A 27263-nucleotide genomic window follows, 5' to 3' on the forward strand; every position below is an offset into this window, starting at 1 on the left:
CCACATTTGACAAGTAATGAAAGAGATAAACTTTCAAGTGATCAGGCCTTGGGAACGGCTGGGGGTGGTCTGATATCCTTTGCTGCCTCAAAGATACCATCTATAGAAGTTGCAGGCAGCAGTGCGAGCTGGCTGCTTGTCTCTTACAATAATCCTAGCAGTAGTCTGCAGGCTGATAAATTATGCATAATAGATGTCCTTTCTTATAAGAGTCCCCTGCTGCAATACATGGTACCATCAAAGCAGAGGCTGGCAATTATGTGCTTAAAGTATTTCTATCTTCCAATCTTTTACACCCACTTTTCAATCACCCCACCCAGTGAGTTAGTGTGAAGGCTGGCAGAAGAGTGAATACACCTTGATAAGACCAGGATTAGTTAGGTTTACTGCCTTGGAAATGCATGTAGCTCAGAGGGCTCCAAAAGCTGGCTATCAGGTTATGAGACACAGTGCTTTTAAAACTGTAATTTTCCTTACAGAAGGCAAACATAACCACTGGCAAAACAGTTCAAGAAGGATACAGATCCTTGAGCACTTCAGTCTCAGGGAAATGCTAAATTCCTTTTGAGGATACTGAATTCTTGTGGAATAGTTGGTCAGCTTAATTAAGGTCATCTACTTGGGAAAACTGCTTAGGAAAGAAGTGAAATCCACGTCACTCCACAGACCTAAGAGGATGCAAAACCCTTGTGAAACACACTGGTTTTCACCTCCCTTTGTCCTTCCCTGTTTCACTCTCTTCTGTGCTCCCTTCTGTTCAGGGCATGCTGTTTCATCCCTTCCTTGCTAAGTCACCATTATCATCTTACTTACACCTCCTGTAGAAATACTCTTGGGCCAGAACATTTGCAAGGCGTGAGTTCATGCTTACATTCATACTGAGAAAGAAACTACCAGATTCTGAACCACTGGGAGTATGTGTTTTTACTGGCATTTCTGCTGCTCCCTCAACTCTGCTTGACCTATTTATTCATTCTGATTAGGCTGCCAAGGCTTGCTGAAAGGAGGCTTGGCATTTACATGTCTTTGACATTCCTTATGTAGTTTGAGGTGTTACAAAGTCAGCAGCAAGGACATCTTCCAGAGCTGCTGAGTCTGCGTTCATTTATTTATTCTTGATGAATCAATGTCATATCTGAACAGAAGAAAACTTTTTCACACATCAGGTTACTGGAAAACAGTGGGTTTTGAACATGTAAACAAACATTAAGGGGAAAACAAACCAAATTCAATAATCTCTCCTGTCTAATAAAAGATCATGAAGTTCTTCTGCAAATACCTCACATTCATGATGAAAACAAGGAACAAATAAAGAACAATCATTCGAGCCTGCCAAGGCAAAGCCCAGATGATTACTAGAATGATTATGGGGAAAAACTTCCTTTATGAGCAAATTCTTATGAATTGTCTCCTACAGAGCTTCCTGAGCTTCCTGCAGAACCTGCTGTGGGGACCGCTGAGGGAACAGAAGCAGTGTCATGAAGAGAAAACAATGTTCTCCCTCTTATGAAGACATGATGCTGTTAGGGAGACATAGAATAGAGTATTTCAGTTGCAAGGGACCTACAACGATCATTGAGTCTGACTGTTTGACTACTTCAGGGCTGACAGCCAGATATGCCACTGCAAAACTGAGGCTTAATTTCTGAGTGAAAACCTCCCAGCATCTGCATCATTTCTCAGAAAACAGGATCAGAAAAATTTAGATTATGTGCTTAAATTGTTGCTCACCAGTGCAGGCTTTGGTTGGAGCATAGCCTTTCAGAACTGCCTGGCCTAACAGAGATGTGCCACAGGTGCCCTTTTTCACGGTCAGCCTGTTAAAGACAGATGATCAGTAAGCGGTTATTAACAATTTATTAATAACTTACATTTATTCTGACATGGCAGGGGGGTTGGAACTAGATGATCTTAAGATCCTTTCCAACCCTAACTATTCTATGATTCTATGACATTGAATAGCTCCTTTTGTTTAGATTTTGAGATCTGAGTCTTATTTTGTGTTGGCTTTTGACTAAGGAAGAAAATTGCCCTATTTAGAGAGGAGGAAAAGGGTCTAACTTCCCTCTTGCAGAGAACACTGAATCTGTCATGAGATGATTTCACACAGCCTCAAAAACCCACAAGTCACACACTAGTCTTAGAAATTCATGTGACAACTAACCAAGACTGCAAGGGACAGAGAAATAAAATACCTCTTCGTGTGTCAATGAATTATATTTTTATGACTACTGCAAGGTTGATAACTGCCTTCGGTACAACTGGATTCAACACCTATCATTTAAAACCAGATTAATTTAAGAGGAAACAGGCTGGGTTGCATGAATTCATCTTTTAATCACACATCAGCTGGAACATATGATGCGATCTTTATTTGAGCAAAGGCTTTGGGAGTTTTATGGGTAATTTCTTGAGATTCGCGAGTGCCCGCTGATACTTTGCAAAGTTTAAGTCGGGGAGGTCACAGCAAGATGAGGAGCAGAAGGCAAGCAGCAGGGAGGCTCTCAGGTCGAGCCCCGAAAAGCCATTGTTCGGCTTTAAAAACGACTGAATTGTCCTGAGCCCGCTGGCGACAGTGCGGTGCAAGCGGGCTTCTGTTCGGGGGCAGCGGCACCCTCAGTCTCACCCTCCCGGCTCTGCCGGAGGCGGCTCGGGGTGGCCGGTGGAGGCGGGGGTCAGCCCGGCCTCCGGTCAGCCGCCGGCACTGAGCCCGGCGAGGGGCGGGGGGGACGGCGGCGACACTCTAGAAAGCTGTGTTCCCTCTGCGAGGGGGGTGCAGTTGCTGCTGCTCCTCAGGCAGCCCTCGCAGGATGCCGTTCCAGCACGGCTCTGCCCGGACGCGGCAGCGCACCGTCCTGCTGGTGGGGATCGTGGTGCTGCTGGCCGGCCTCGTCCTCGCCGTCGTGCTGGCCTCCATCCTGACTCACGGGAAGCCGGAGGGCAGTCCTGAAATGCTGAAGTGGAAGGACAGAGGGACCACTAAGAATCTGCAAGAAGTCATCCTGGGAAGATGCTACAACTACGTCATGGCACGGCACTCTGAGCTGGGGTGAGTAGTGGTCTCAGTTGTGCACCGGGTGTGTAAAGTGAAGAGAAGAGTGCTGTCTCCCACCTCCACCTGTCCGTGTCCACTAGGTTTGCAGTAGCAGAAGGAAATCAGGGGAGTAAGACCCCTGTTTTGCAGCAAACTGGGCAAACTCAGACAGCAACTGGCAGTGCCCGAATGGAGGCTTTTTAAGGAAACTACATGCAGAGCCAATGTAATGCTAACCCTAGGTCAAAACATAATCAGAAATGCATTTTGCAACTTCCTTAGAGTCATAAAATAAAATTAAAATAAAATAAAATAAAATAAAATAAAATAAAATCTATATCCTAACAGGTCTGAGTATGTGAAAGTGAATCAATTTGCTGTAAAGCTGATCTGCCAAAAATCCTGTAACGTGTGACCCCACATTCACATAACCAAAACTACGCAGGAGGGAGGAAAAGAAGAAGATTCAGCACAGATTTATAGAATGGACAAAGATGTTAGAAAGACCTTAGAAAATATCTTGGGGTTATGCAAAACAGATGGTTTTGGTATGTGGGCAAGACCTCACAATGAGCACAGACAGCTTGCACAGAGAATGCAGACTGATCACAGCGGCAGCACGGCAGTCCCAGGCAAAACCTTCACCTGGGGGTGGTCCCTGCTCAGCCCATTACAACAGGCAGGGAAACACTCCTCTGCAGCAGAAGAGGATTGCCTGGGCCAAGATCTGCAGTAGAGTGTGAGGGCTAAGAACTGATTTATTGATCCCCTTCACCGCAGGAAAAGGCAGACTATAAATATGGTGTGCCCCAGGCCTCCTGCAGGTAGTGAGGACACCCAGACTCTCTAGACAGGATCCAGAGCAGCCAGGGTCTCTCAGCAGGGACCCATCCATCACTTCTGTGGCACCAGCCACCCGATTTTGTGCCTGCAGTAAACCTCCAGCAGATATTTCCACCAATATGGCTTGAGCACCACAGGGCTGCCCCACACTCTGGCCAGGTGACAGAACCCTCCTGGTTTTTGTCTTAATAAAGACAATTGTCCCTCTCTTGTTTTCATGACATTAAACTGATGGGAACAAAACTGTATGTAGTTTGCTTGCATTTGGACTTCCCTTGGCCTTGGATGTCTGGTACTGTATGGAAAAGCAGCACTTGAAAGAAAATGGACACATGGAAAATAATGGGCCAGGAGTGCAGAGACTTTACATTAAACACCTAAGTGGGTTTAGTTAAGGGGGATTCTTTTACAAGTAAAGTAAAAAAGTTCCTGAAGCTTTTGGAAAATCATATACACATTTCTAAAATCACACATTATTTTATTACAGAAGTGTGCAGTCAGTATCTAAATCTGAAACTATTTTGAAGACTAAGAGCCTTTATTACTTATGCTTGTTTCATTCAAATTGGGGTGCTGAAGATGTAAAAAACCCTTTTGTGTAAATATGTTTTCAGCCAACACATGTACATATTTGCTTGCAACACAGTCTGAATCTGGACCACAAATATTGCTGGGAATAATTCATTTAAGGCATTATTTCAAGGACACTGTGTAAAAAATCACAAACCCATGATCACGAGTTTTCTAAAAAGGCTGTTTTTACAAGGCATGACATTTTGTGCTGTTCATAATCCAACACTTTACTAGCTTCATGGCTGTGAGCTCACTTTCTTTCAAATTAAATGATTTCCGTATAGTAGCAGCCTTTTATTTTATGTAAGAGACAACTATGCTTGTTTACATACACTTCAAATGTTCAGGAGGTTCCTGAACAGAAAATCAAGTGTAGGTGCTTTTCTGGGAATCCAACTTGAGATTCCCCATTTCTGCTCCTGCTGAGCTCTGTGCAGTCTGCCGTGTAACCAGCTGCTTCTGTTGCTGGCACTTCCTGATAATGAAGTGGGTGCCTTTAGGAAACATCAGAGAGGCCTGTATCTTTCATCCCACGCTCTTTCATCATTAATGTAGGCTTTGGATCTTGCATTGTGTGGGATCTTTGATACACTTAATCAAAGATAAGGAGGAGGAACAGGGAACTGCAGAAACTCAGGCAGGCTTATGAGCTGCGGAAGCTGTGTCCTGTGCACGGCTAGGACTTCTGCTGCCACTGCTTCCACCATGGGAACCTTGCTGTCTTGGTTAGAAATCTTCCGATTTCCTCATAAATTTGTACAGTCTCTTCTTGCCCTTTTAATCTTACATAAACATGAGCAGTTGTTTAAAAAGCCCTGGGGTTGGTGAACTCATGGCCATTTCCTCATATTTTTACTTTTTTGTAGTAGAACCACTAAGTTCCATCTTTGACAATTCTTTCTTTTTTTTAATAGCAGTTTAAGCACTGCAGTAGTTAGTGAGTGTGACTACTACTGTTTTGGAGTGCCATATTTCAAATTGGAATAGATAGCAGGTTTTGGAAAAAATGGGGAGTGTTGATATATAAATATGGACTTTTAAATATTTCTAGATATCGCAGCTGGAGTTAACATAGGCCAGGAGTCTACAGCCCCCATTTCAGCTGTACTTTTGCAACTGCGTACTATAACTCATGTGAGAAAGCCATGGATGTGCTAGTGTACACCTTCACCATCATGGCTGTGCTTGTGTACACCTTCACCATCATGGCTGCTTCAGTCCTAGAGGATACCTCCTTGTGCTCTCCACATTCTTACTGGAGCCCCAGATACTATACACAGTGGCCATGCTCTGGTCATGTTCTTCTCTTTTCCAGTATGATTCGTGGGCTGAACCCAAGCCCAGTGAGGCCACTGGAATGAGTTTTGTGAGCACATCATGCAATCAGATTTTAACCTGTTGATTAGCTTATTTGCCATAGTCACCATAATATTTGGGTTCTGTATCAAACTTCATCACTAAAGAGCAGTTCTCAGGTGCTGTTTACAGCCCCTCCTGATGATAATTCTGTTCAACTGCCTGTGTGCAGTTCAGTCCTTGGTTTTGTTTCTGCTGCTGGCTGGATGACTCATCATTTATACACATAGTTTCCTCAGTTAGCCTTCCTGCTTAGATCTGTCGATGTGCCAAAATTCAGGAGAAAGAGGCAGGGAATACCGAATGTTTATATAATGCATTCTCAGTGTTAGCCCCATTTATTAGGAGAAAATGTGGATGGTATAGCAGCAGGCTTTGGGTGTTTTGTTCCCTGCATGCATTGTTGTACACCGGGATACTGCCATTAAAGAGCAGTATTTCTTTTTGGCTTCCCTGAAAAATGCTGGCTGCTGCCGGAAGACGGAGTTAAAGCAATAGTTTCTCACAGCTCAGTAGCATTGTATATTTTCAACATTAACAAAATCTGGAAGTTCTGCTTTCACTAGTCTTGCAAAAAAAAAAACCCTACTCATCAGCCACGGCCATTGGTATGTGTTGCAGTTTCATCTGAATAAAGGCCAAAGGCAGTTTGGTCTGAAGGAAGGATTTGACCTCAAATTACTTGTCTCCCCTATTCCAGTAGTACGGACTCCCTCTTGTGGCTATCACAATTCTCATACTCCGGGTCTCATGCAATGCAAATTCAAGTTTGCAAGAATTTATCCCCTGTATAATAAAAGGAGGAAAGGGCAATGAGGTGCGCAGAGCTGCATGCTCACCAGCACCAGGCTTGTGCAGGGCCAGCTCAGCACCAGTCATCTGACACATCAGTGCTGATCCAGACCAGTTGTGGCCACCCAATAACTTACCCATTGCTGCAAGGACACTGTTAAAATGGTTTTGCACCTTCATTCCCACTGAGGAAGAACAGCTAGTAACAGACATAGCGTGAAACTTGTTGATAAGAAGTTAACTGATTTATTTTTCCCCTTCAGCAAGCTTGAATTGGCAGGCTGAGGTCAGATATGATCAGCACTTTGGGGAAGGAAGAGAGAAAACATGTTACCTGAAAGGTCATAGTCAGGAGTCCCCAGAACACAAACAATGCTTTTTCTATTTTTTTTAATCTAGAAATAAACTCATTTAACATTTGCAGCTCAAGTGATTTTTCATTCCCAGATAATGATGACTCCCCCTCAGATCTGCAGCCACTTCTCCATCTCTGATCCACCCTAGCTAAGCCAAGCTTGCAAGGACCTATTTACAACTGGCTGAAGTCTAACCTCTAGCGGTGAGAGAGCACCAAGGATGCAGAGAGGGAGCCACTTCAGTAACGTGTGGGACTCTCCAGGCCCAGCAATCCTACTGTGCCTGAGTAAGCAGTGCAAACACCTAGTGATAAAGATGCAAAGCGCAGAACTTCAGTACATTTTTCATGCAATACTGTGTGGACACACAAGATGTACTTCCCCCGTAGATACAATTGGATCAACTAATGTTGTTTTCATAGTTTGCAGCAAATTCTTTCTATATTAAATTGTAACAGCCTGTAATTCCTTTGAATATAGTAAAAGTTGGTGCGTGTCCAGGAGAGATTTGTTTTCTGACTGCGTGACCATGAATGCATTTTGCATTTCCATTCCTTTGCAGCCTGTGGAGATGGAGATATATTTTGTTAAAATGAACATATGGAACATAATTTTGTGTGAGATACTATTGCACTTGCAGCATAATTTCTTCCAGAAAGAAATCTGGGTTTTGTTGTATGCTTACTTTTGCATTTTGCCTTCATGCTTTGCTAGGCACTTTTACTCTGATTTCTTTGTATTTGTTCACTGGTTGTTAGCATTCTCACATCAAGCACGGCACTAAACAACAGCCGTGATTTGATTCAGTGTCACAAAAATCTTAGCTTTATTTTATATAACCATGACATATGAAACTTACCTGAGATTTGTCTTTTCATTAAGAAAATATGCTTTATATAAGAGAAACCTTTACTGAATCTTCTGAAAAGTAGTGTTACGACCTAATAGTAATGAATTAGCACCCTATTAGAGTGCACTGCAGACTTCCAAAGCTTCTCAATTTAATATACATCAAAGTGCAAAGGATTTAGCTTTACTCAAAAACCCACACTATCTTAAAAAAAAAATTGAATTGTTACTGTTACGCCATCTCTTTTTGGTCCCAGAGCAAACAAATGGCTTTAGTTGCACTATCTGTGGAAAAGGACATGGGTTTCTGGCGGCAAAGCTGAACATTAGCCACCAATGTGCCCTTGTGCAAAGGTGCGTGGTGTCTTGGGCTTCAGGAGGAATGCTGGCAGTGGGAAGAGGGAGCTGACCCTTCACCTCCGCTCAGTACTGGCAAGATACATCAGGAGTGCTGGGTTCAGTTCTGGGCTCCCCGGTACAAGGGGGTCAGGGACATACTTGGAGCATGTCTAGTGAAGGACTGTGAAGACGACTGAAGTGTCTGACATACAGGAGGAGGCTGTGAGAGCTGAGGCTATTCATCCTGGAGAAGAGAAGGCTCAGGGGGAATCTTATCAGTGTGTATAAATACCTGATGGGGGAAGTAAAGAAGAGCAAGAAAGCCTTTCTCAGTGGTATCCAGTTACGGGACAAGAGCCAATGGACTTAAAATTTGGAATGTAATTAAAATACAGGAAATTCCTTTAAACATATTTTTTTTATTATTTTTTATTTTTTTTTTTGACTGTGAGAGTGATCAAAGTGTGGAACAGGGTGTCTGGAGAGTTGGTGGAGACTCCATCCTTGGAGATATTCAAAACCAGACTGGACATGGCCCTGGCCAACCTTCTCTGAGCCAGGACTTGAGCTAAGTGATCTCCATAGGTACCTTCCTATTATTCTATTTCTTAGAAAATGCTTTCAGACTTGCAAGAAGTCCACTGGATAACTTACTTGGACCACCAGTGGTGCAAAAGCATTTTAGCTCATCTGTAGTGCCAATGGTGTTGATATCTGTTGCTACAGTCAATATTAAGATGATCATGTAACATACCACTTATTAAATGCCCAAGTCAGAACATATGTTACAATGCTTCAGTGTACTCTTTTAATAGTCCCTTCCATACTTAATGTGCTGACATATTAACTTAATACCCTTTCTGTGTCAATCTTGTTGTATGAAGCGCTCAGAGTTCTGTTTTCTGTCCTTCAATATTTATAACAAGGTCTTAATTTACAATTGGTTTCCTCTGATTTGTGTGTGAGTGACTTTGACTGTTCTTGTCATTTCTTGGTAATTACAATATAATCATTATCCTGCCCATGGCAGGGGGTTGGAACCAGGTGATCTTAAAGCTTCCTTCCAACCGAAACCATTCTATAATTCTATGATTGCAAATATTAGCAACTGTCTGAATCTTTCTTAAAGATACACTCCCTAGGCTGTGAAAAGTCATCCAATTCTGTGCAAAGCTTATACTCAGTTCTGCACAAAACACCCTCCCAGGCTGTAACTCCACTGACAACAGCAACTCAAAGACAGAAAGTCCTGCAAATTTAACAGGGAGATGTCAAAAGATGTTTTGTCTTTCCTCCATTGCCAGCATCAATACACTTCTGAGGAACAGAAATGCTGCCGAAATCAGAATTTATCTCTTGCTTTGGCAGCCATATGTCAACTCATCTGTCTGTTGTCTATATTAAGTTATAATCATATGTAAATTGTTATTAGATGACTATGTATTTCTCATATACTCAAACATATTACATTTATATAACAGTGGTTACATATTTACTGGTTCTTGCTGCAAGATTGTGTAGGATTTCAAATAGTATTTCACACTTGGGTTAGCCTACACATAGTGCATCACAATTACCCACTGTCATACCTTGCAGTGAGTGTCTCCTTTGGTTTTAATCCCAGATACCAGAGAGAATATCATTCTGTCTGTACTGTCCTTTTACACATTCATTAGAAGTATTTGTTGATGATGTTGTTGCTGAAAGGTGGAATCCTGTTTGTCCCACCCCTCCTTGCTTCAGTTCTCCTGTAGCATCTGTAAAGATGCCAGTGAAAACAGCTGTGTTCAGAGGTGATACTGCTCAGCTGACATTGATAAATTATGGCCAAAACTCAAGAGCTGTTTAATGCCTCAGAGCACTGTGGGGAAATACAGCTTTGCCTATGCATAGGGATAGGAGGAATAGATCCATTTTCCCTCTAAGATCAAATGAAAATCTACCTCAGGTGTCCAAGAGTAGAAATAGATGCTAAAGATGCAGTTTATCTTCCCAAGAGATGACACCAAAATAAGGCATTAGCAAGGAGCTCACTCACACTTGTACTAAATCTGTGATCCACTCCCTTGTCCTTGTCCCACTGACGCTTGCTACCCTTGAAGCAGGGTCTTCTCCTGACTTACTGCACTTATGCCAGATTCCAGCACTTTTAGTTCTATGAAAGCCCCCAATGTACTGCAAATTCATATTAAGGGAAAAAAACTAAAAAAGCATCTGCAGCTGCATTAAGCCATTGAGCATTTCCTTACTTTCACATACCTTTATTTAGTTCATTCTTATAGAAGTGTTTTTCTAAGTTCAATATTAAAAATAAAACAATGCTAATAATACACTTTCTAATCAAGAAGTAAGGTGCCAGTTTAAATTTGTTCCCTTTATTGTCTGTTGATGACATGGCCCTCACTTGGAAGCTTAAACTGTAGAGCAGTTATGGCTCTCTGTCAAAATTCAGTCCAGGTGGGACTTTCTGCCCTTCTGGAGGCTATGTCCCACTTACAGAGCATTGCTGAAACCACCGTCTGCTCAAGCAGCTTGGTTTTTCAACCAGGAAAGCGGAAATCAAGCCAGAAAAAGAATCTGCACAGACAGATGAAATCTTCCCTGGTTTATAGCTGCTACCTCATGGTTCAGCCCTTCCTGGAAGGGTGGTAAGGCTTAGTGTTGTCCTGGAACCCTGATTCCCAACTCACATAAAATACTCTAGGACCTATAAATCAAAGCCACAAGTACACCTGTCCTTAAAACCTTCTCATTCCTGCCAAAGGTTAAGGACCAGTGTGACAAGGAGCTATAGTTTGCTCCAGGTCATTCCTTGGACACAAACATACGCAGCCCTGAGGTGCACCCAGTGGAAATCTCACCTTGTACTCCTTTTCTCAGGCCTCCAGACTCCCCGTATCTGCCATGAGGAATTTAATTGCTCTCCCTACAGGTAACCTTCCCAGAAGTCATCTTTCTCTGAGGCAGAGTTTTGGATCTCTGTCTCTATTCTCAGTCAGTTCCTCCAATCCTTTATTGGCTTATGAACTATTTAATTAGCAGAAAGCAATACTTACAAAATCAAGCTGCCAAAAAAATCAAGTATGTCATTCTCATATTGGAAAAAAGTCAGTTACCATAAATGTTGCAGTGGCAGACACTTTGCAATAATTAAACTAAGTGGGTAGCAAGAGGCTTGTACTCATTGAAGATGCTGGGATTGACAGCTCTTCCGTAAGCTTCCTTCATCTTTTTCCTTGGTAATTTTTCCCTTCTCCATTATACCAATGCTAAAACCAGCAGACAGTAATCTGTCTCCTCAAATCCTCAGCAACGACAGCATGTTGGCTGACCTCTGTTTATGCACATCTGCCTGATTTTTAGCACAAAGGTACCTGATGGGAGAGTTTAGGTGCTAGAATATGAAGGAAGCTGATCCGTTGCATGCACGTGCCCATTTTCTGACTCAGTGGTCTGGAGATGGGTCAGCCCCACGAAGAACTGCGAACCTCTGGTGCTGACCTCAGCTGCTGCTGAGAAGTCCCTTCTCCCGCCTGATGGCAGTGTTCGCCTTGCGTTTAGCTCCTCGCAGCCGCTGCTCCGGGCCACTGCGGAGAAGTCAGACCACAGCCGCCTGGGCTGGGCTTGGAGGCAGCCCCACGGCAGCTACTCCGGAGCAGCAGAGGCATGGCGAGGCTGGGAGAGGGGAAGGGACAGCAGAAGGGGAAGCAGAAGTGTTTAGCGCATAAAAGGCAGCAAAAGGATTTTAGGTTACAGAGGGCTTCTCAACACAGGCATAAGGGTTACTGTTCATTGCATGATTTTTGACAACATAAAGACAGCCACTTGTAAGCTCACGTGAAAAAAAACCAAATTGAATATGGATGTATAAATTGCACTGCTGTCTACAGCCGTCACAGTTACTTAAAAGAGAAAGATAAACTGGCACACAGGCAAAGATGTGTCTGTTAGGTGCAGGAATATTTCTACAGCATTTAGATGCTTTGACATGCGTTCTCCTTCTGAAACGTCTGGGCTTTTACAAGTGAAGACAATGGCTTAGACTCCCAGCAGGTTGTGAATTGGTCTTATGCCTTTGAGGAGCTTGGTTATAACACAAACTTCTCACTGACTTTTTAAAGAGCCATATTTCTGAGTGCTTAGTTGCGTATCTGCATTACTGTTTTGGCTGATGGTGATAGCAAATGAGAAGGATTTTCGTATACAAACTGCAACTGGTGGGGAGGTTTGGTCTCTGCAAAGGGCAGCTGCTCAAAGGGCTCAGGGCACTGTGGCCAGCTCAGACTTCAGAGTCACAATTAAAACCTTGGTGTGTCCTGAAAACATTGCCATGTTTTAGAAGGAAAACTGAGGACCTTGGGAAAGCTCCTATTGATGGCAGGGGAGACCATGTCTCATGGGGAAAGTCTCTCTGCCTGGTAAAGCTATTTGAACAATTCTGGCAGAGTTTATCGAGTTCTCCAGAAAAATGTCTGGAAGTCATTTTTTACTTGTAAATTTAAAACGGGTTCCATACTTGAAGTATCTCTCGCAAATTCTGAGTGAAAAACTGGAGGCAACATCGCCCAAGGAAACACTGCCCTTCTTAAGAGATTTTAACATGTCCAGTGCTAACTGAAAGACATTGTTCACGGTGTAACTGAAATCAGTAGGGATGAAACTTATCCTTGGTACTATACCAGTTAGATTCATTTCAACTGGGGATGAATTTGCACTATTGTGTACAGTGAAAGGAAGAAAATAATTACAAACTAAATTTTAAAAAAGATATATTAATAGTGATTTCCCATGTAGCTCAATACCATCCCATTCCTTTAAGTGAAAGGACACTCTGTCAAGGTTAGCCAGACCAGTGTACTGATATGCAAGAAATAATGACGCATAAGCTGTCTATTTTTCTAACATGCACATTAAAGTTTGGCTCTGAGGGTAGCTGCTAATGTGAATATTCTTGGCCCCAGCTTCCACTGAATAGATTAATGTGATATTCCTATAAAAGGTCAATGTATAGAAATACTCAAATTCACTGGAAAAAGCAACTTCTGCCCAAATATAAGGACAAATACAGGATACACTTTGCAGCATATATAACATTTGGATTTAATAAGGAAATGGTAGTTTTAATGGTTATTTGTATCCCAGCCCTTATTTGGTGCTCTACTGAGTGCAGGATGCAATCTCTGTCTCTGAAAGGTCATAAGGCAAGTTCTGCACACCTCACTTTCTAGAGAAACAGTTGCAGGTTCTGTTCTTGAGCTTACAACAGGTTTCAGTGTTTCTTCTAGAGTCTGTTAGGTATTATTTCACATTTACCAGCATTTTTCAAACTCCATTAAAAAAAAAAGAGTTTGAAAAAATTAAACATAAAATCGTACTTCTATAAATACATATATATAGTATATTTATTTTGCATATTATTAAATTGGGATTGAATATTTCAGATTCTGTAGAAGAATAAAAGGCCTTAAATATTTCAGCATAAACAAAGATAGCCTCAAAGGAAGAAATCCATTATGCATAAATATATGATATTCGCAGATACAATGCAGAATTTTTATGCAACTCAGAACATGCAAAAAACAGGGAAGGAGAGCACACAAGCCCTGCAGCAGAATGATGTGTAAGAGTAGTATGTAAGCATATTGACCATGGACTCTCATATCCGAACTGGTTTAGTTTAATTGACTGGTAGACTGGTGATCTCTTTGGACCCTTCCATTCTTTTCCTAACCAAGAAAGAAAATAAAATGAAATGAACACATTTTGTGACTGAGAACTTTCCAATAAGGAGTTGGGAGCAGCCTTAAGAAGACAATTTGTTTTTCAGGCATTTTTAGGCAAGGCAGATGTACTTGTTCCAACCTGAAACTGTTCTCGCTGGAATTCTTAGCATTCCATGTGCCAGCAAACTTCTCATATTGTGTTCAGGAGACCCAGAGCTACAGCAGATTTCTGCCCTTAGCTCTGCTCAGCGTCAATTAAATGCTGCACATCAAACAAATACTTTCCTGCTGTGCTGGAAAAAGGGATAGGTGTAGGTAGATACTTATTGATAGTGTCTACCTTAAGGGTGAGGTTGGACAGAGTGGCATATTTTCCTGGATCTGGGATTAACAAGTCCTGAAGTCTCCTCACTGCTTATTTTTTATATAGATCAATCAAAATTGCTGTTGTATGTGGCTGGAAATCTCTTTGAGATGTGAGGCAAAACCTGCATTTCATATCAGAGAAAGAGCTTTCCAATGGCAAATCAATGAATTACTATACTCAGTTGTAAAATTATACATGTTGATAGGTGAGGACAGTGAAAATGAAATATTGATTAGCTTTCATATGTGGGTTTTTTTTACATTAAAGATCTGTATTTTGCTTTCTAAAACAATGATGAAATTGCCTAGTTTCTATATCATTAGACTATACCTTATCAGTCTTCTTCATGACTTATCATTCTTCTGTGTGGTACAACTAAAAGCACCACACCAATTACCAGCTGCAGGAGAGCTTCCCCTTTTGGAGGCTAAGCACTTCTATGACATTAAACACATAGTTTTGCTCAGCTCTGCCAGGGCTGTGGATGAAGCCTCTCCTTTCCTATCTAAGTGACATCCATGCATATCATCAAGTGATGAGCTCGGTGTCTTGAAATGCTGGAAACCTGGTGCTTTGTATCTGTGATTCAGCAAATTGTCTCAGCAGGACTGTGAATCAGCTCAGTTGCTGTTGCCTTGCATGTCTTACAGCCATGACTTGAGTCCAGCAGCAGAAATGTTTTGCATGATGTCTCTCACTGACCTCTCTGCTTTGGAAATTAAAACCCCAGTTTTTTCTTAGGATTCCTTGAAAATATTTTGTTTTCTGAGACCAAGCTTAAAACTTTGTAATACAAAAGGATAAATGACCGGGTAACCAGCTCTCACCTGAGGCTCTTATGCTGTTACGTGTAACACATTTCTGGAGCAGCTTATAAAGAAAAGTCCTGACAGGAGGCCAAATCATTTGACAGAAAGTGTGCTCCATGTAAATGTCTGTGAGATGCACCAGTGCTTACAGCCAAGTCCTACAAATTCTCTTTACGATACCACTGACTGTGCAAAGCAAAGGGGACAGCTGCCTATTCAGTAAAGTCACCCTTTAATCAGCAGGAGCCCTCTCCCTTGGCTGATTCAGTGTGGTCTTGTTGTAATCCTATGTGGCAGGCAGAGGTATTTAAAACTTCCCAATGCCTAATGAAGTACCACAGTTGAGAAGATGGCCTCTGTGGGCTGCTTACAAGGTTTGCAGCCAGCTATAGGCTCCTCCAGGAGAAAATTTAATACACCCAAGTTAAATTCTGATAAGTAAAACATGTGAATGCTCCCTGACATGACTGTGCAACAGCAATGACTGTGCTCCCTACAACATCTGTAGTTTGGCTTCTTATTTCTACAGTGACTGTAACTGAAAGTGCTTTTAGGCTCCTGGATAAAAGACCATAGCCTGGTAAAAAAGCATCATTGCTATTAGTCACTGCTTACCTGGAGGTAAATATGGCTTGTGTAAACAGGAGGCATGGTTCTTACTCTGCAGGAGCTGCCCCTGTGACAGACTGGCATGGTAAGAAATGCAATTCAGCGTGTGGCCAGAGCTGCCCTGTTGTCATACTGTCAAACTGTCTGGCTGTTTGTCATACAGCCAGAGAGCTGCCTTGTCCCTGTCCCCAGGCTCTGTCTGCATTTCAGACAGAACTGTACAGTGCAATACCCAAGTTTGTTTCAAATCAGCAAGGTCAGGCTGCAGGATGTCTGCAGCCCAGACAGAGCTCTGTAGCATAATGTGCTTGGCTGCCCCAAGAGGGAGAGATGAGGACACATTCACCATAGACTTCATGGGGGAGGACTGGAAGAAACTGGGGCATGGAAACCTGCTGTAAAAACCACCTTACTGGTATGACCTCCCAATAGCTGTTATCATGTATAATGCTAAGTTAGATTTGTTACTGCATAAATAAAGGCAGAAGGGAAGGCAGGCCAAGGACATCTTGGTGTGGATTGCATGGTCCTGCTCAGTGTGATACTGACCCAAGCCCCAGGACAGAGGCATTCCCTCTGGTATGTAGTGCTGTCGCTTTCTTCTGGACACAGAGAGAGTCTGGCCTTCTCTTTGTGTGACATTTATTTTCCATAAGGCTTAGGAGGGGAAGAAAGACCATTCATGTCCAGACAGCAAGGGAACAGCCAGGAGTTGACAAGTGGCTCTGGGTCCTGCAGTTTGGAAGGGGCCTGTGTAATACAGCTCAACTCCCTGTGCTCCAGCTTGCAATTCTGATGCTCAGATGGGCACTCAGTAGAAATCGTGATCAAGTTCAGTAGTAGGAATGAGATCACAGGCCTATAGGGAAGATTAACTTGAAAATGTTTGGAAATCTTCAATGAATTACTACCACATTTCTTAATCCCTTTAGGACTATTTTCAAGACTAATCAAATTCCACATCCTACATGTTACCTGCCTATCAAATGGTAACAAAGCCTGCAGCTGCATGTCTCTCACATAGTAATTGATCAGTGCTACTTTTATAGTGCTCTGAAGGCATTAGTTTCTTTACACAAGACAGTCCATTCTTGAAATGGCTTATAGCAGGAACGCACTAGGAGAAGATTGCAGACAGTGAAGAAAGAGTGGATGAGTCAGCGACAGTCAGAAGAGATCCATTCAAACAAGCAGACAGTAGGATAATGCAGTCAGCATATTACATTTACATAAAAATAGGGAAGAGGAGGATGCAGAATCACTGCAATACTGTCACTGCTGCAATGAGAGGGGCAGGCTTTCCGCAAGACCTGAAACTATGGGAGCATGAAGAGGAAGGGAAGCGCGCCCAGGGGGACACAGCCTGGCAAACACATACTACAGACAATAATTATGAATTACTTTATATTTGCATTCATTACCTCAAGTACATGAAAGCAGATGTTCTGGGCTGTCCCAGACATCATATGTGGCAGCCTCAACAAAGGAGCCATGGCACTGCTTCAGCACAGGGATACAATTGCTTGTCCACACTGCAACAGATTTCCTCTCAGTAGTACAAAAGGAGTCCTGCTTCTGTCAGCAGAGAGATGCTTTTTTTCCTAGGCTGATGAAATAGCATCTTAAGAAACAAATGTAGGCTGAGGTGGCAGGGTGTGTCATGGCATGAAGCAGTTCCCCCCATGCAAATTTAGTGGAGTTCTGACTCATGCCAGTGAGAGCAATAGGGCCAGAACCTGTAACACAGTGGAGGATCAGCATGAGACTGGAAAAACCTACTGGAGACCAAGCACTTGGTCTGGATCTTGGTTGTACGTGTGCAAATCAGTTGTGGCTCCAGTAAAGTCAATACCTGCAAATTAGTGCATAAATGAAAATAATATCAGGTCCACAACAGCCAGAGCCCTGCTTTTGTTTTAGATAAAATTGTAGATACTATTTCTGTAGGGTTGAATGCTCCACAGGGAGACACATGGGCATATTTTTGGCTCACTGTACCTGAGGAGGAAGTATTCTTCAGCCCCAGTTTTAAAATGTAGAAGCTACAGTCTGCCACGTGTACTGCTCATGATTTGTCATGAATAATCAAGAAATGTGATTTTCTGGTTACGTGATATCAGCACTGCTGTTTTTAGGGGACAAAATCATAGAGGACATTCAGATGCTGCAATAATCAGTAATTTAAAATGCAGGAGAGAGAGAAAATTGTTTTAGAAGTGCTCATTCCTTATTTTATACTTAATTTGCTGGAGATACGCTGCTTTTGTAACAGATTATGTATTTTTGTGCCTGAGCATAATTAGAACTCCTTTAAAATCTGATCCATAGTATTTAACCATAACAGAAAGAGATCCTTTCATATCCAAAAATACTCATAAATTCTAATTAACTATGGTTTAATCTTTTGGCAGAGATATGGATTGCCTAAAAATATGGGAATCATTAAAACAGGCATTCATTTACAAGAATCCCTGTAATATTACATCAGAAGATTACCAGCCTCTAATGGAGTTAGCGAGTCACCCTATACCCTGTAACAAGGTAACATCACAATGCACGGTGGGCTTCTTAAGTAGGATTGTTGAGGGATGGCATGTCTGAGCGGTGCTCTGGGTGATGGGATCTTGTCCATAATGGTTATGAGGGTCTATAGGTCCACAAGGATGGTATTTCTCTCTTGTGCTTACTGCAATAGTGCTGCAGTTATCACCTTTGGACCCAAATAAACCTGTTAATTCTCTATCACTGGAAATCATCACTATGCAAGGCTTCACTCAAACCTCAGTATTGGAGTGATCCTGGTGAAGTGATGGAGATGCTCCTGTTCCGTAAGCATACAGCTCTCTGTAAGGAGCATGTGGTCATGCTGTTAGAGGGACACTGCTTCTGAAACACTGCTCTTCCACGTGCAGTTCAAAACACACTACAAATTAGGTGTTTATCCTATGAGAACTAGACAAAACCTTTCCTTAATCATGCTTTACACTCTGAGCACTTCAATTTCCACAAAAAGTAACCACCCAAATAGATTTTGGAAATGGGAATGTGGGCTGGAGAAATAAGAACTGACCGACTAAGGGGAACTTGCATCATTTCAATGAAAACTAAAACCCCTTCATTATCATGAAAACTTTTTTGTTTTCTCCAGGAAAAATTCCTCACCAGCTCTAGTGTAAGTGTCACTTATTAAACATTGTACCTTATTTCACAGTCACTGTTTTGGAGCAAGACAAATGACCTCGTTCATCGTTACACAAAATCCAACCAAAATTTCTTTACTTTGGAGGACACCTTGTTGGGTTATATGGCTGATGGGGTTTCATGGTGTGGAGACCCCTCTGCCCCAGGTAATAAGTCCTATTTTTTTACAAAACAAATCTGAACATTTGAATCCCAGATTATTCTTTTCTCTTGTATATCTAAATACAATCCTTTCCACATATTCTTTTCTTGTAATTCAGTTTAAAACCTTTATTGTATTTCTGTCCCATGTTACGAAAGACTGAAAATAATACTTAGTTAATTAAAAAAACACAACTTTGGCTGTTATTAAAACACCAAGTTGTTGCTTAGACTAATGGTCACATCTAACCCTCTTTATTTAGTTTACTTGCTTCCTTCCTGCGACTTCTATGGGACAGATTGCAAAACAAGATTGCCAATCAAAAAGGTCCTGGGTGTAGGCCAGTCAAAGTGGAGGGGTAGCATGCAGGTACCCTGGGGTTACTGCTGCCTGCATGACTCCTGGGTGGGTGTTTAAAGCTGGCAACCTCTAAAGTGGGCTGGAACTACTGAAGATGTTGAGCAAAGTTTAATTTTGCAAATGCAATCAGAGAGTATTTGTCAAGGGCCAACCTATTTCTCACATTTAGGACACTATATCTTCCTGTATCACTTTTCTGGGAATTATTTGCATACAGGGCCTGTAGCTGCCTCCCTAAAATGTGTGTGAGCATACAGGAAAACCTTTGAATGCATGCAAATTCCTTTTCCTCTTAGAGCCCATGTCCTATGTGGGCTTCTTGCTTTTGAAGGAGCAAATCTTTCTGCCATCCTTAGTCAGCTCTCAAAGCCATCTAAACATTGCAACAATATTTGTTCTAACCTTAGCTATTTTACAAATGTATTTCTTCTCAGGAATCAACTATGAATCTTGTCCAAAACGAAGTGAATGTGAAAGCAACCCTGTCTCTGTGTTCTGGAAATTGGCATCCAAGATGGTAAGATCTAGAATAAATCTCCCCAAATCCAAGAATGTTGAAATGTATTAAGTTGCTAACACTGCCAAAAATGTGAGTTTGCAGATTGGACTTAGAACTTGGAATAGTGGAAGTTCACACGAGCTTTGGCTTCAGGTGCTAAAAATCTTGTGGAAATTTGTATTTCAAATGTCCCATATTTTATGTATGGTATTTAATGTCACTGTAGTTGGGGCATTCTTATTTGTGGACTGTGCCACTGTCTAGAACAACACCTGGCAGACAGCTGGAGCTTTGCAAATAACATTTACAATAACAATAATCACCACCTTAACTAAATCAGAGGATGGAACGTGCTAAAACAAAATTCATTTCAGCACATTAATGTTGAGAGCAGTGCCCGAATTGGCACGGGAACATTCAAAGCAGCAGGCAATCCCCTTCCAACTTCCTGCACAAACCTGAAGAGCACGTCTTCTCGCAGTGGTAGCTGGCAAGGCTCCTATGATGTACCCACCCGTGTGCACATGCCAACTCCCGTCACACAAACGAGACCCTGCTACCCCAAGTTAAGCAGTCAGTCTGGCATTGCTCAATCAGCACTTTACACAGGAAAAGTGCCAGGAAAGAACCTGCTCTCCCGTATCAGTTTGATTTTACATGTCTCTCAAGACCTCACCCTTGATATGACATTTAGTAGCTGACTGCTCAGGTGGAAAGCAAACATTCCTGTATGCTTCAGCTCTCATGTACGTAAGAAAGTCTATTCATTGTAAAAATATACTGTTTTGTGGGTGAACTAGTGTACATAATTTTTCCAAGGTCAAAACAGTTTCTATATTCTCATTAATCACCTCAGTTCCAGCGTCCAGGAGAGACAGACCACCACACAGAGCCAGACTTGCTCAGCTGCAGGCTTTCTAGATAAAACAAATGTAAAATCTACTAAAAGTCATGATTATTACATTAGAAAGTTACAAATAACAAAACTTTCCTGCAGTTTCACAGCTCCTGAGATCTGAGTTTGAGCCACACTTGTTTAGATGTAACACTTGGAAGATTTGATAAGTACAGTCCCCTGTGTTAAGCTTTTGAAAAATTCTTTGTCTTACCACGGATTACCTATATCTAGTGAGTACTTTATGTTGTAAACTTGGAAGTCTTTAAATATTCAGACAGAAGTTTTAAATAACAGAACAGTGATTACATGATCCAGTAATTTAAAAATCAAATCAAACAAATCTCAATGATGTGTTTGACTAAAACCACTGTGGAGAAAATTTCCAAGCCACAGAAGAGCACAGAGCATGAGTCACAAGGTAATGAATGCACAATGGTTTGTGTGTCCTTAAACCAGTGGTACCTCTGTTCTGGCTCTACCTCACCACTGGAGCTAAAGCAGGGCTATTCCACTTTACTACAGCCCCATCAGGCAGCTGAAGTTGGGGAGCTCTGGAAAGCCCTGTAAAATCTGAAACCAGCAGTGTCAGCAGAGTTCCTATATTGATCGCTGCAGTCTCAGACTGACACTTCATACCCGGCTACTGCACCTTTATCACAGTTTTGCCATAGCTTTTAGAGGCTTTTATTTTTTTTGCACTGACATGTTCTGTAAAAATATCGGCCAGATCCTGCACTTGTATAAGTCAGTTCTGATGACATCAAAGAAGTTACAGTGATTTCTACTAGCTGCAAGTCTGTCATGGCTCTGCTTGTAGTACCAGAATACAATGTCCATTTGCTTTGTTCAGTTTGCAGAAACAGCATGTGGTGTGGTTCAAGTGATGCTCAATGGATCACTAGAAGCTGGAGCTTTCAAAAGCAGCAGGTATTTACTTAGCATACTACGGTCCAAGTTTCTGTGGGGCCTGTGTGCTGGTGAACATGCCTTTGCTAGTGAGTGCCAGTGCAGAATAGATTCTGGTAAACTCATATAGGGGTCTAAACCATTGGCTGCTGTAGAGCTGATTCACTTAACTCCTTCTATACAGTGACTGTAATTGAAATCTACCAGAGAGTATGCAGATGGGGCAAACAGTATGTTCTTACTGCACAAAGTAACTTTATTGGTGCATTGATGGTGCATTTATTCATTATGAATGACACATTTCTAACTGTTTATGGAGTTGACTGGATTTTACCCTTCCAGACTGTGCAGTCTTGAATAATATTGAAAGGTATTGAAGAATATGCTGGTTGGGAGAACAGCCGTGCTTATTTCCCTTGCTCCAAACCAAATCAATAGCAAGTAAATCACACAGGAGAAAAGATGGAAAAACTTCATCTTGTTTCAGCCTGCAGATAGTTCTGCTGACAGTGAAATAAGAATGGGGAGAAAATATTTTACCATAAGGCAATTAAAGAGTCTATGAAAATCCATTAACTAGCAAGATAATGTTCTTTCAGGGAGAATAATAGCAGCACTAGTATTTGGGTATCACACTCTGTACAACTTTCTCAGATAACTAAGAATGTTTTGCTTTTTCATGCCCCATTCTTACAGCATCTTTGGAAGCATTGAGATCTTTAACCTAAATCCAGATAAAGTCTCTGCAGTACACATTTGGCTTATGCATGACATTGGCGGACCTCAAAGGTAAGTCATGTTGGTATGAAACAATGACAGTGTGTGAGAGACAGATGGCACCGTTTTGATGAGTGACTGTCTAACAGTAACCATGTGTTAAAACTTGCTCTACATTCACTCTCTTAGCTGCTTAATTTATTGAAAAGAATAACAGTTGTACTGTTGTTTTCTTTAGTATTTTCCATAGGTACTCCTGAACTGTTATAGTTAAGACACAGTGACATTTCCCTTGCTTTCAAGGGGTCCCATGACCTTTACATTCCTTCCAACCTCACAATTCTACAGACCTTTAATGTGGGTGCATCACAGAAGTCACAGAACAGGCTATGTTTTCAGGGTGAACAGTGGAAAAATATGTTTGTTCACAGGAATAGTACAATTATTGCTGAGCAGAACCATTTTTGATAAACTAATGTCAAAAGCTGGAACAGGTTTCCCAGAGAGGTTGCAGAGTCTCCATCTGTTGGACATACTTGAAACCCGAGTGGGTCCTGGGTAACTTACTCTAACTAAGATTGGCTGTACATCTCAATCAGTCACTCAGCCTCTTGTCAAAAACAGAGCAGAGGCAGTCACAGACTGAGTCAAACAGATAGGAGATGCTCATATCCTGCTTCCACCCATGTTTTCTACCTGCTTCATCCTAGCTCATGCCCTGCCTGGGACTTAGCTGCTGGTTTTCATGACTTGCCCTTTCTCATCACACAGATGACTTGATCCCTTTGTCGTTCCAGAGACTGAATAAGCTTCGTTTCATACTCCTGTGGATGGAGGCGAGCAGCAGCTCTGGAGCTGTTCTAGAGCACATTGAACTGTGACTGGAACTGAGTTATTTCCCACAGATACCTACTTGCAGAAAGTTCTTGTGCAAGATGCACAGCTGAATATCACATAGTTTCTACCAGCAAAGGCCCAATGGTAGCCAAAACTCCACACACCAATGGACTTTACAGCACATTAGCAAATGAGCTTTTAAAGAATCTTACCTGAAATAAAGCAAAGTGACATAGTGTGGAATGTATCTGAGCTTCTTGTACACACAAGGAACACAAGTAATGAAAGACTTTTCTCTCCAGTGAATCCTGCTCAGGTTATTCCATAAAGAGGTTAAAAAGCATCTTAGAAGAACGAAACTTTCAGATCACCTGTGAAGACAATTACAGGTAATTACTTGTTCTTATTGGTGGTGACTTCTTAACACAAAACTAATACTGCATCTCCCTCTTGACTCAATATAGGTTTACAGCAAGCTAGAAGAGAGTCCTCTCTTACTGCCGTCTCATCCTTTGGATGTGGCTGTGTGGTTCTCAGGAGCTTCCACTCTGGCTGCAGACCTCCTGTTGGCTGGGTCTGGGGTTTGCTCTCTGCCCTGCACTTGCCATTGAGCAAGTTCAATTGGCAACCCAGCCTTCTTCAACAGATTCTCATCTGACCAGGCTTTTACACACAGTAATCAGATCCAAATAGGAGCTTTTCCTTCACTATAGCTTAAGCTTACTTTCTATCCAGCTGCTTTGTCAGAGTGAGGCATTAAAACATGATAAGCATTAGTAATTACTATAATTCACCATTGTCAGGAGAGAAAAACAGGAGTCCAGGAAACAGCAGCCCAATTTCAGACTTGCCTATTGAAGAGATGGAAAAGCCTGAGATCCTTTATCCCTCTGTGTGGTTTCAGAGACCTTCATTAGTGCTCTTTAGTGACATTAGAAAAGCAGCAGATGTTCAATATTACTCATATCTGCCAGGAACAACTTCTCAGAGTGAAGAATTCACACTTGGGTAAGAGCGTTTCCAAAGGAAACAAACATTTCTACAAACCACTGAACTCATTCCATTAGTATTAAATAAGGAAAAGTTGGTCTGCAAAGGAGACAAATTCCTTTTCTGGTGATAGAGCTTTAATCCTGATGGCAGAGCAATATATTGCTGTTCAGGTATTGCTGAACCTGACTAATGGGTGCTCTGCACATTGTGAAAATATTAACACTGGTGTGGTGCGTAAATCTGCCAAACTGTGTACTCGCTTTCTTTTTGGGTACATGCAGCCTCTAACTAGTACTCCCAGGACCTGTAAATAGGCACAGATCATTTCAGCCTGTGGTGAAATAAACTAGGGGACCAGGGAGGAATGGGAAATATGTAGTACTTTAGATCTGTTGTGGCTTAATTCAAGGAGAAACCTGAAACACATCGTGAAGAGTTGACACAATTGTTGCTGTGGATCACAACTCACTTCTTAAGATGGAATAACAAGTAGATCTTTTTGTCAGAGCTCAACTAACACATACATAGACAACTGTGTAAAGTGACATGAACAGTTAATTTTACTATTCTTTATAGAGAGCAATAATAAACTAACCAATTTGCATGTGCAGTAAAACTCTTTGGAATAGACTGTATAAATGAGCTTCTCTCCCCTGAAGTTATTCCAAACAGAACCATGTGGGTCCATACCAGCTGAGCATCTGTTTTTTCACGCCATGTAGCAATCCATGCTGATCATTTTCTCTTGCTTTTGTCCATGGCAGCAGTGCCTTCCAGAAGTAACTTAAAAAATAGATTCACTGGATATACTTCTAGCAAAATACCTAATCCTGTCTGACATGGTTAGCAACAGCTTTACATTATAGCAATAGGGGCTACCACTGAGTAAGCAGGATGGTGAACTTCCAGCATGGCAGCAACTCCGCACTCCGCAGTCTGTGAAAGAGATCTCACTTCTTCATAATTATTGTCTTATCACAGCATAGCTGACATGGTGTGAGTTCACATCCTACTTTATTTTGTACTCACCTGCTCTTGTCCTTAGCCCCTGTAAACACCAAAGTTATCTTTTTGCAGCAAGATCTAAAAAACTATCTCCTAAGCCATCCACTTGTTAAGCTCGTATGTAACACACACCTTGACTTTCACATTGCACGTAGTGACTGTGGAGCCATTCTGTTGTACTTGCAAAGTGGTTACTTTTGTTTGCCTTTGTGTCTTGTCACAGGCCAGTTCAGCTCCTTCAGTGTGTGCATAACCCTGACCACACAGACTGCAGACTTTGCGCCAGCTCCACGGCAGCTCCATGAGACGGAGTCCTCCAAGTTACTGAACTTGACTGTGTGTAAAGCTGGAAAAGATGTGGCTAAATAGCTTAGGGTGATAAATAGTAGCATGGTGTGTACAGAGTCCATGACCTGAAAACCTTGCTGTGATACTAACAGCCACATAGCAGCAGATGATACTTTAGGTGTGATGACTGTACACACATGCACCCAACACACTATTTCAGAGAGGCCGGGGGATGTTCGGTGGGTGAGGGCAGATGCTTTGCCCTGGTTTGCCCCCTCCTGTACAACTCCACTTGTGCCCAGGGGCTCAGAGTGGGGATTTCCTGGGGTGTGCACGGAGAAGAAAAAGAATTTCCAGAGGTAGGACTTGCTGGCATCAGCACTCAGCTTCCTCCCTGCTGGAAAGCTGGATGGAAAATGACCAAAGCGTTCTACATTCTCTTTGCATCCCAGTGCAACATCCCCCAGAGAGGAACATTGCCCCATGGCACATGGTATAGATCATGTTGCTCCCAGAGACTGTGGCACCTCAGAGCAGATAAAGCAAGCAATGGGAGAGACAGAGCCTCCTTTTAATGGGCATCATAAGTAAGTGGCTGGTGGGGAAATGACAGAGCTGAGCCAAGAAAAGACCAGAAACCACTCAGAGGGTTGCCAGGAGCTGTAAGGACATGTCAAGCATGTAGCTGGGGAGAGAAAATAGCAAGACTGACTCAGACAGCCCCATTAAAATCCTACTGTAAACACCACTGCAGTTCACATTACATTTCATCCTTAATATAGCAGCAAGTGTAAGCCTTCCAGCTTTCGTTGAAGGTCCCTCAGGCCACACGCTGGCCAGCCACTGGAATAGAGACAAACATCAAACAGTTGCCACAATAAGGAGTCTCTCTTGACCTCAGTTTCTGAGGTGAAAGGTGATGCCTTACAGTGTATAATTCATAGGCGCAGACATGCTGCAGTACACTGAACCAGCAGGTTTCATTGATTTTGTTTGATTTCTATACTACTGCTCGCACATGCATAGTCAAGTGCAGGTTTATAACAAAACAAAGATCTGAGGCCAGCTTGTGGTTATGGCTGCAGTGCCTTTGTGCAGTGTCATCGGCACTAACAATACTGAGCAGGTTTTGCTACAGATACACTCTCAGGTGTTGCAGCACCAGCATAACTAGCCATTGTCAATTTGGTAGGCAGACCGAGGTTCCCATGATCCCATAGGCAGAAGGTTATAATACTCTTTGTTTTAGTGACTACCCAGAGTGTGAAGCATCCTTACGGAACTACACAAGCCGGTGTAATTTCTTGCACCTCTAGAGGAGCCCTTTCTCTGTAATACACAGGCCTGCACTGAGCATAGCCTCACCCATAATGTTTACATTAAGTGAAATGTATTTTTATTTGCACTCTGCTGTGTAGCTACTTGGATGTATCAACACAGACACATACCAATGCTTTCAGATAGATTATTTCTGACTATAGGTCAAGAGTTTGTCTTCATGCTCACTTTTGTACCTCTTCTGTTGTAATATAAAATGTTGACTGTAAAATCGAGACCTGTAATAAAACTGCTGATGGAAAACATTAATTCATGTCACATTCTGCTTAACCTCAGACTGACCATGAAAGTAACTCACTTCCTAAAATTAACTGAGAAATTCATTCCCCATATGAAAGTCTATATATACCCATCCAGGAAAGCAGAGAAAGGGCACAGTGCATGTCCTTCCCAGACTACTCTCACTACCTCACTCTCCATCTTATACAG

At 42.1% G+C, this 27263-nt stretch overlaps 1 protein-coding gene across 1 annotated transcript; it reads left to right on the top strand.

Annotated features, from left to right (window-relative positions):
* Positions 1-564: 564 nt before the first annotated feature.
* CD38 (CD38 molecule) lies at positions 565-26851 on the top strand. The gene is made up of 8 exons (XM_062636412.1): positions 565-3049; positions 18062-18191; positions 18862-18997; positions 19788-19870; positions 21601-21677; positions 22353-22445; positions 23513-23599; positions 25432-26851. The coding sequence occupies exons 1-8, from the start codon at positions 2811-2813 to the stop codon at positions 25511-25513; spliced, it is 927 nt and encodes a 308-aa protein (XP_062492396.1). The 5' UTR covers positions 565-2810; the 3' UTR covers positions 25514-26851.
* Positions 26852-27263: the final 412 nt, after the last annotated feature.

Source organism: Pezoporus occidentalis, unplaced genomic scaffold (genome assembly GCF_034315485.1).
Source record: "Pezoporus occidentalis ecotype Australia unplaced genomic scaffold, CSIRO_AGI_Poc_V1 ctg48, whole genome shotgun sequence".
In the NCBI taxonomy this organism is placed as follows: domain Eukaryota; kingdom Metazoa; phylum Chordata; class Aves; order Psittaciformes; family Psittacidae; genus Pezoporus; species Pezoporus occidentalis.

What these genes read in the sequence shown, in the direction of transcription:
- CD38 (XM_062636412.1), top strand. Translation starts at nt 2,811, where the DNA reads ATGCCGTTCCAGCACGGCTCTGCCCGGACGCGGCAGCGCACCGTCCTG. An exon ending in ACCCTATACCCTGTAACAAG is followed by an intron (nt 18,192 to 18,861) that starts GTAACATCACAA and finishes CTTATTTCACAG; the next exon opens with TCACTGTTTTGGAGCAAGAC. An exon ending in TGGAGACCCCTCTGCCCCAG is followed by an intron (nt 18,998 to 19,787) that starts GTAATAAGTCCT and finishes ATTTCTTCTCAG; the next exon opens with GAATCAACTATGAATCTTGT.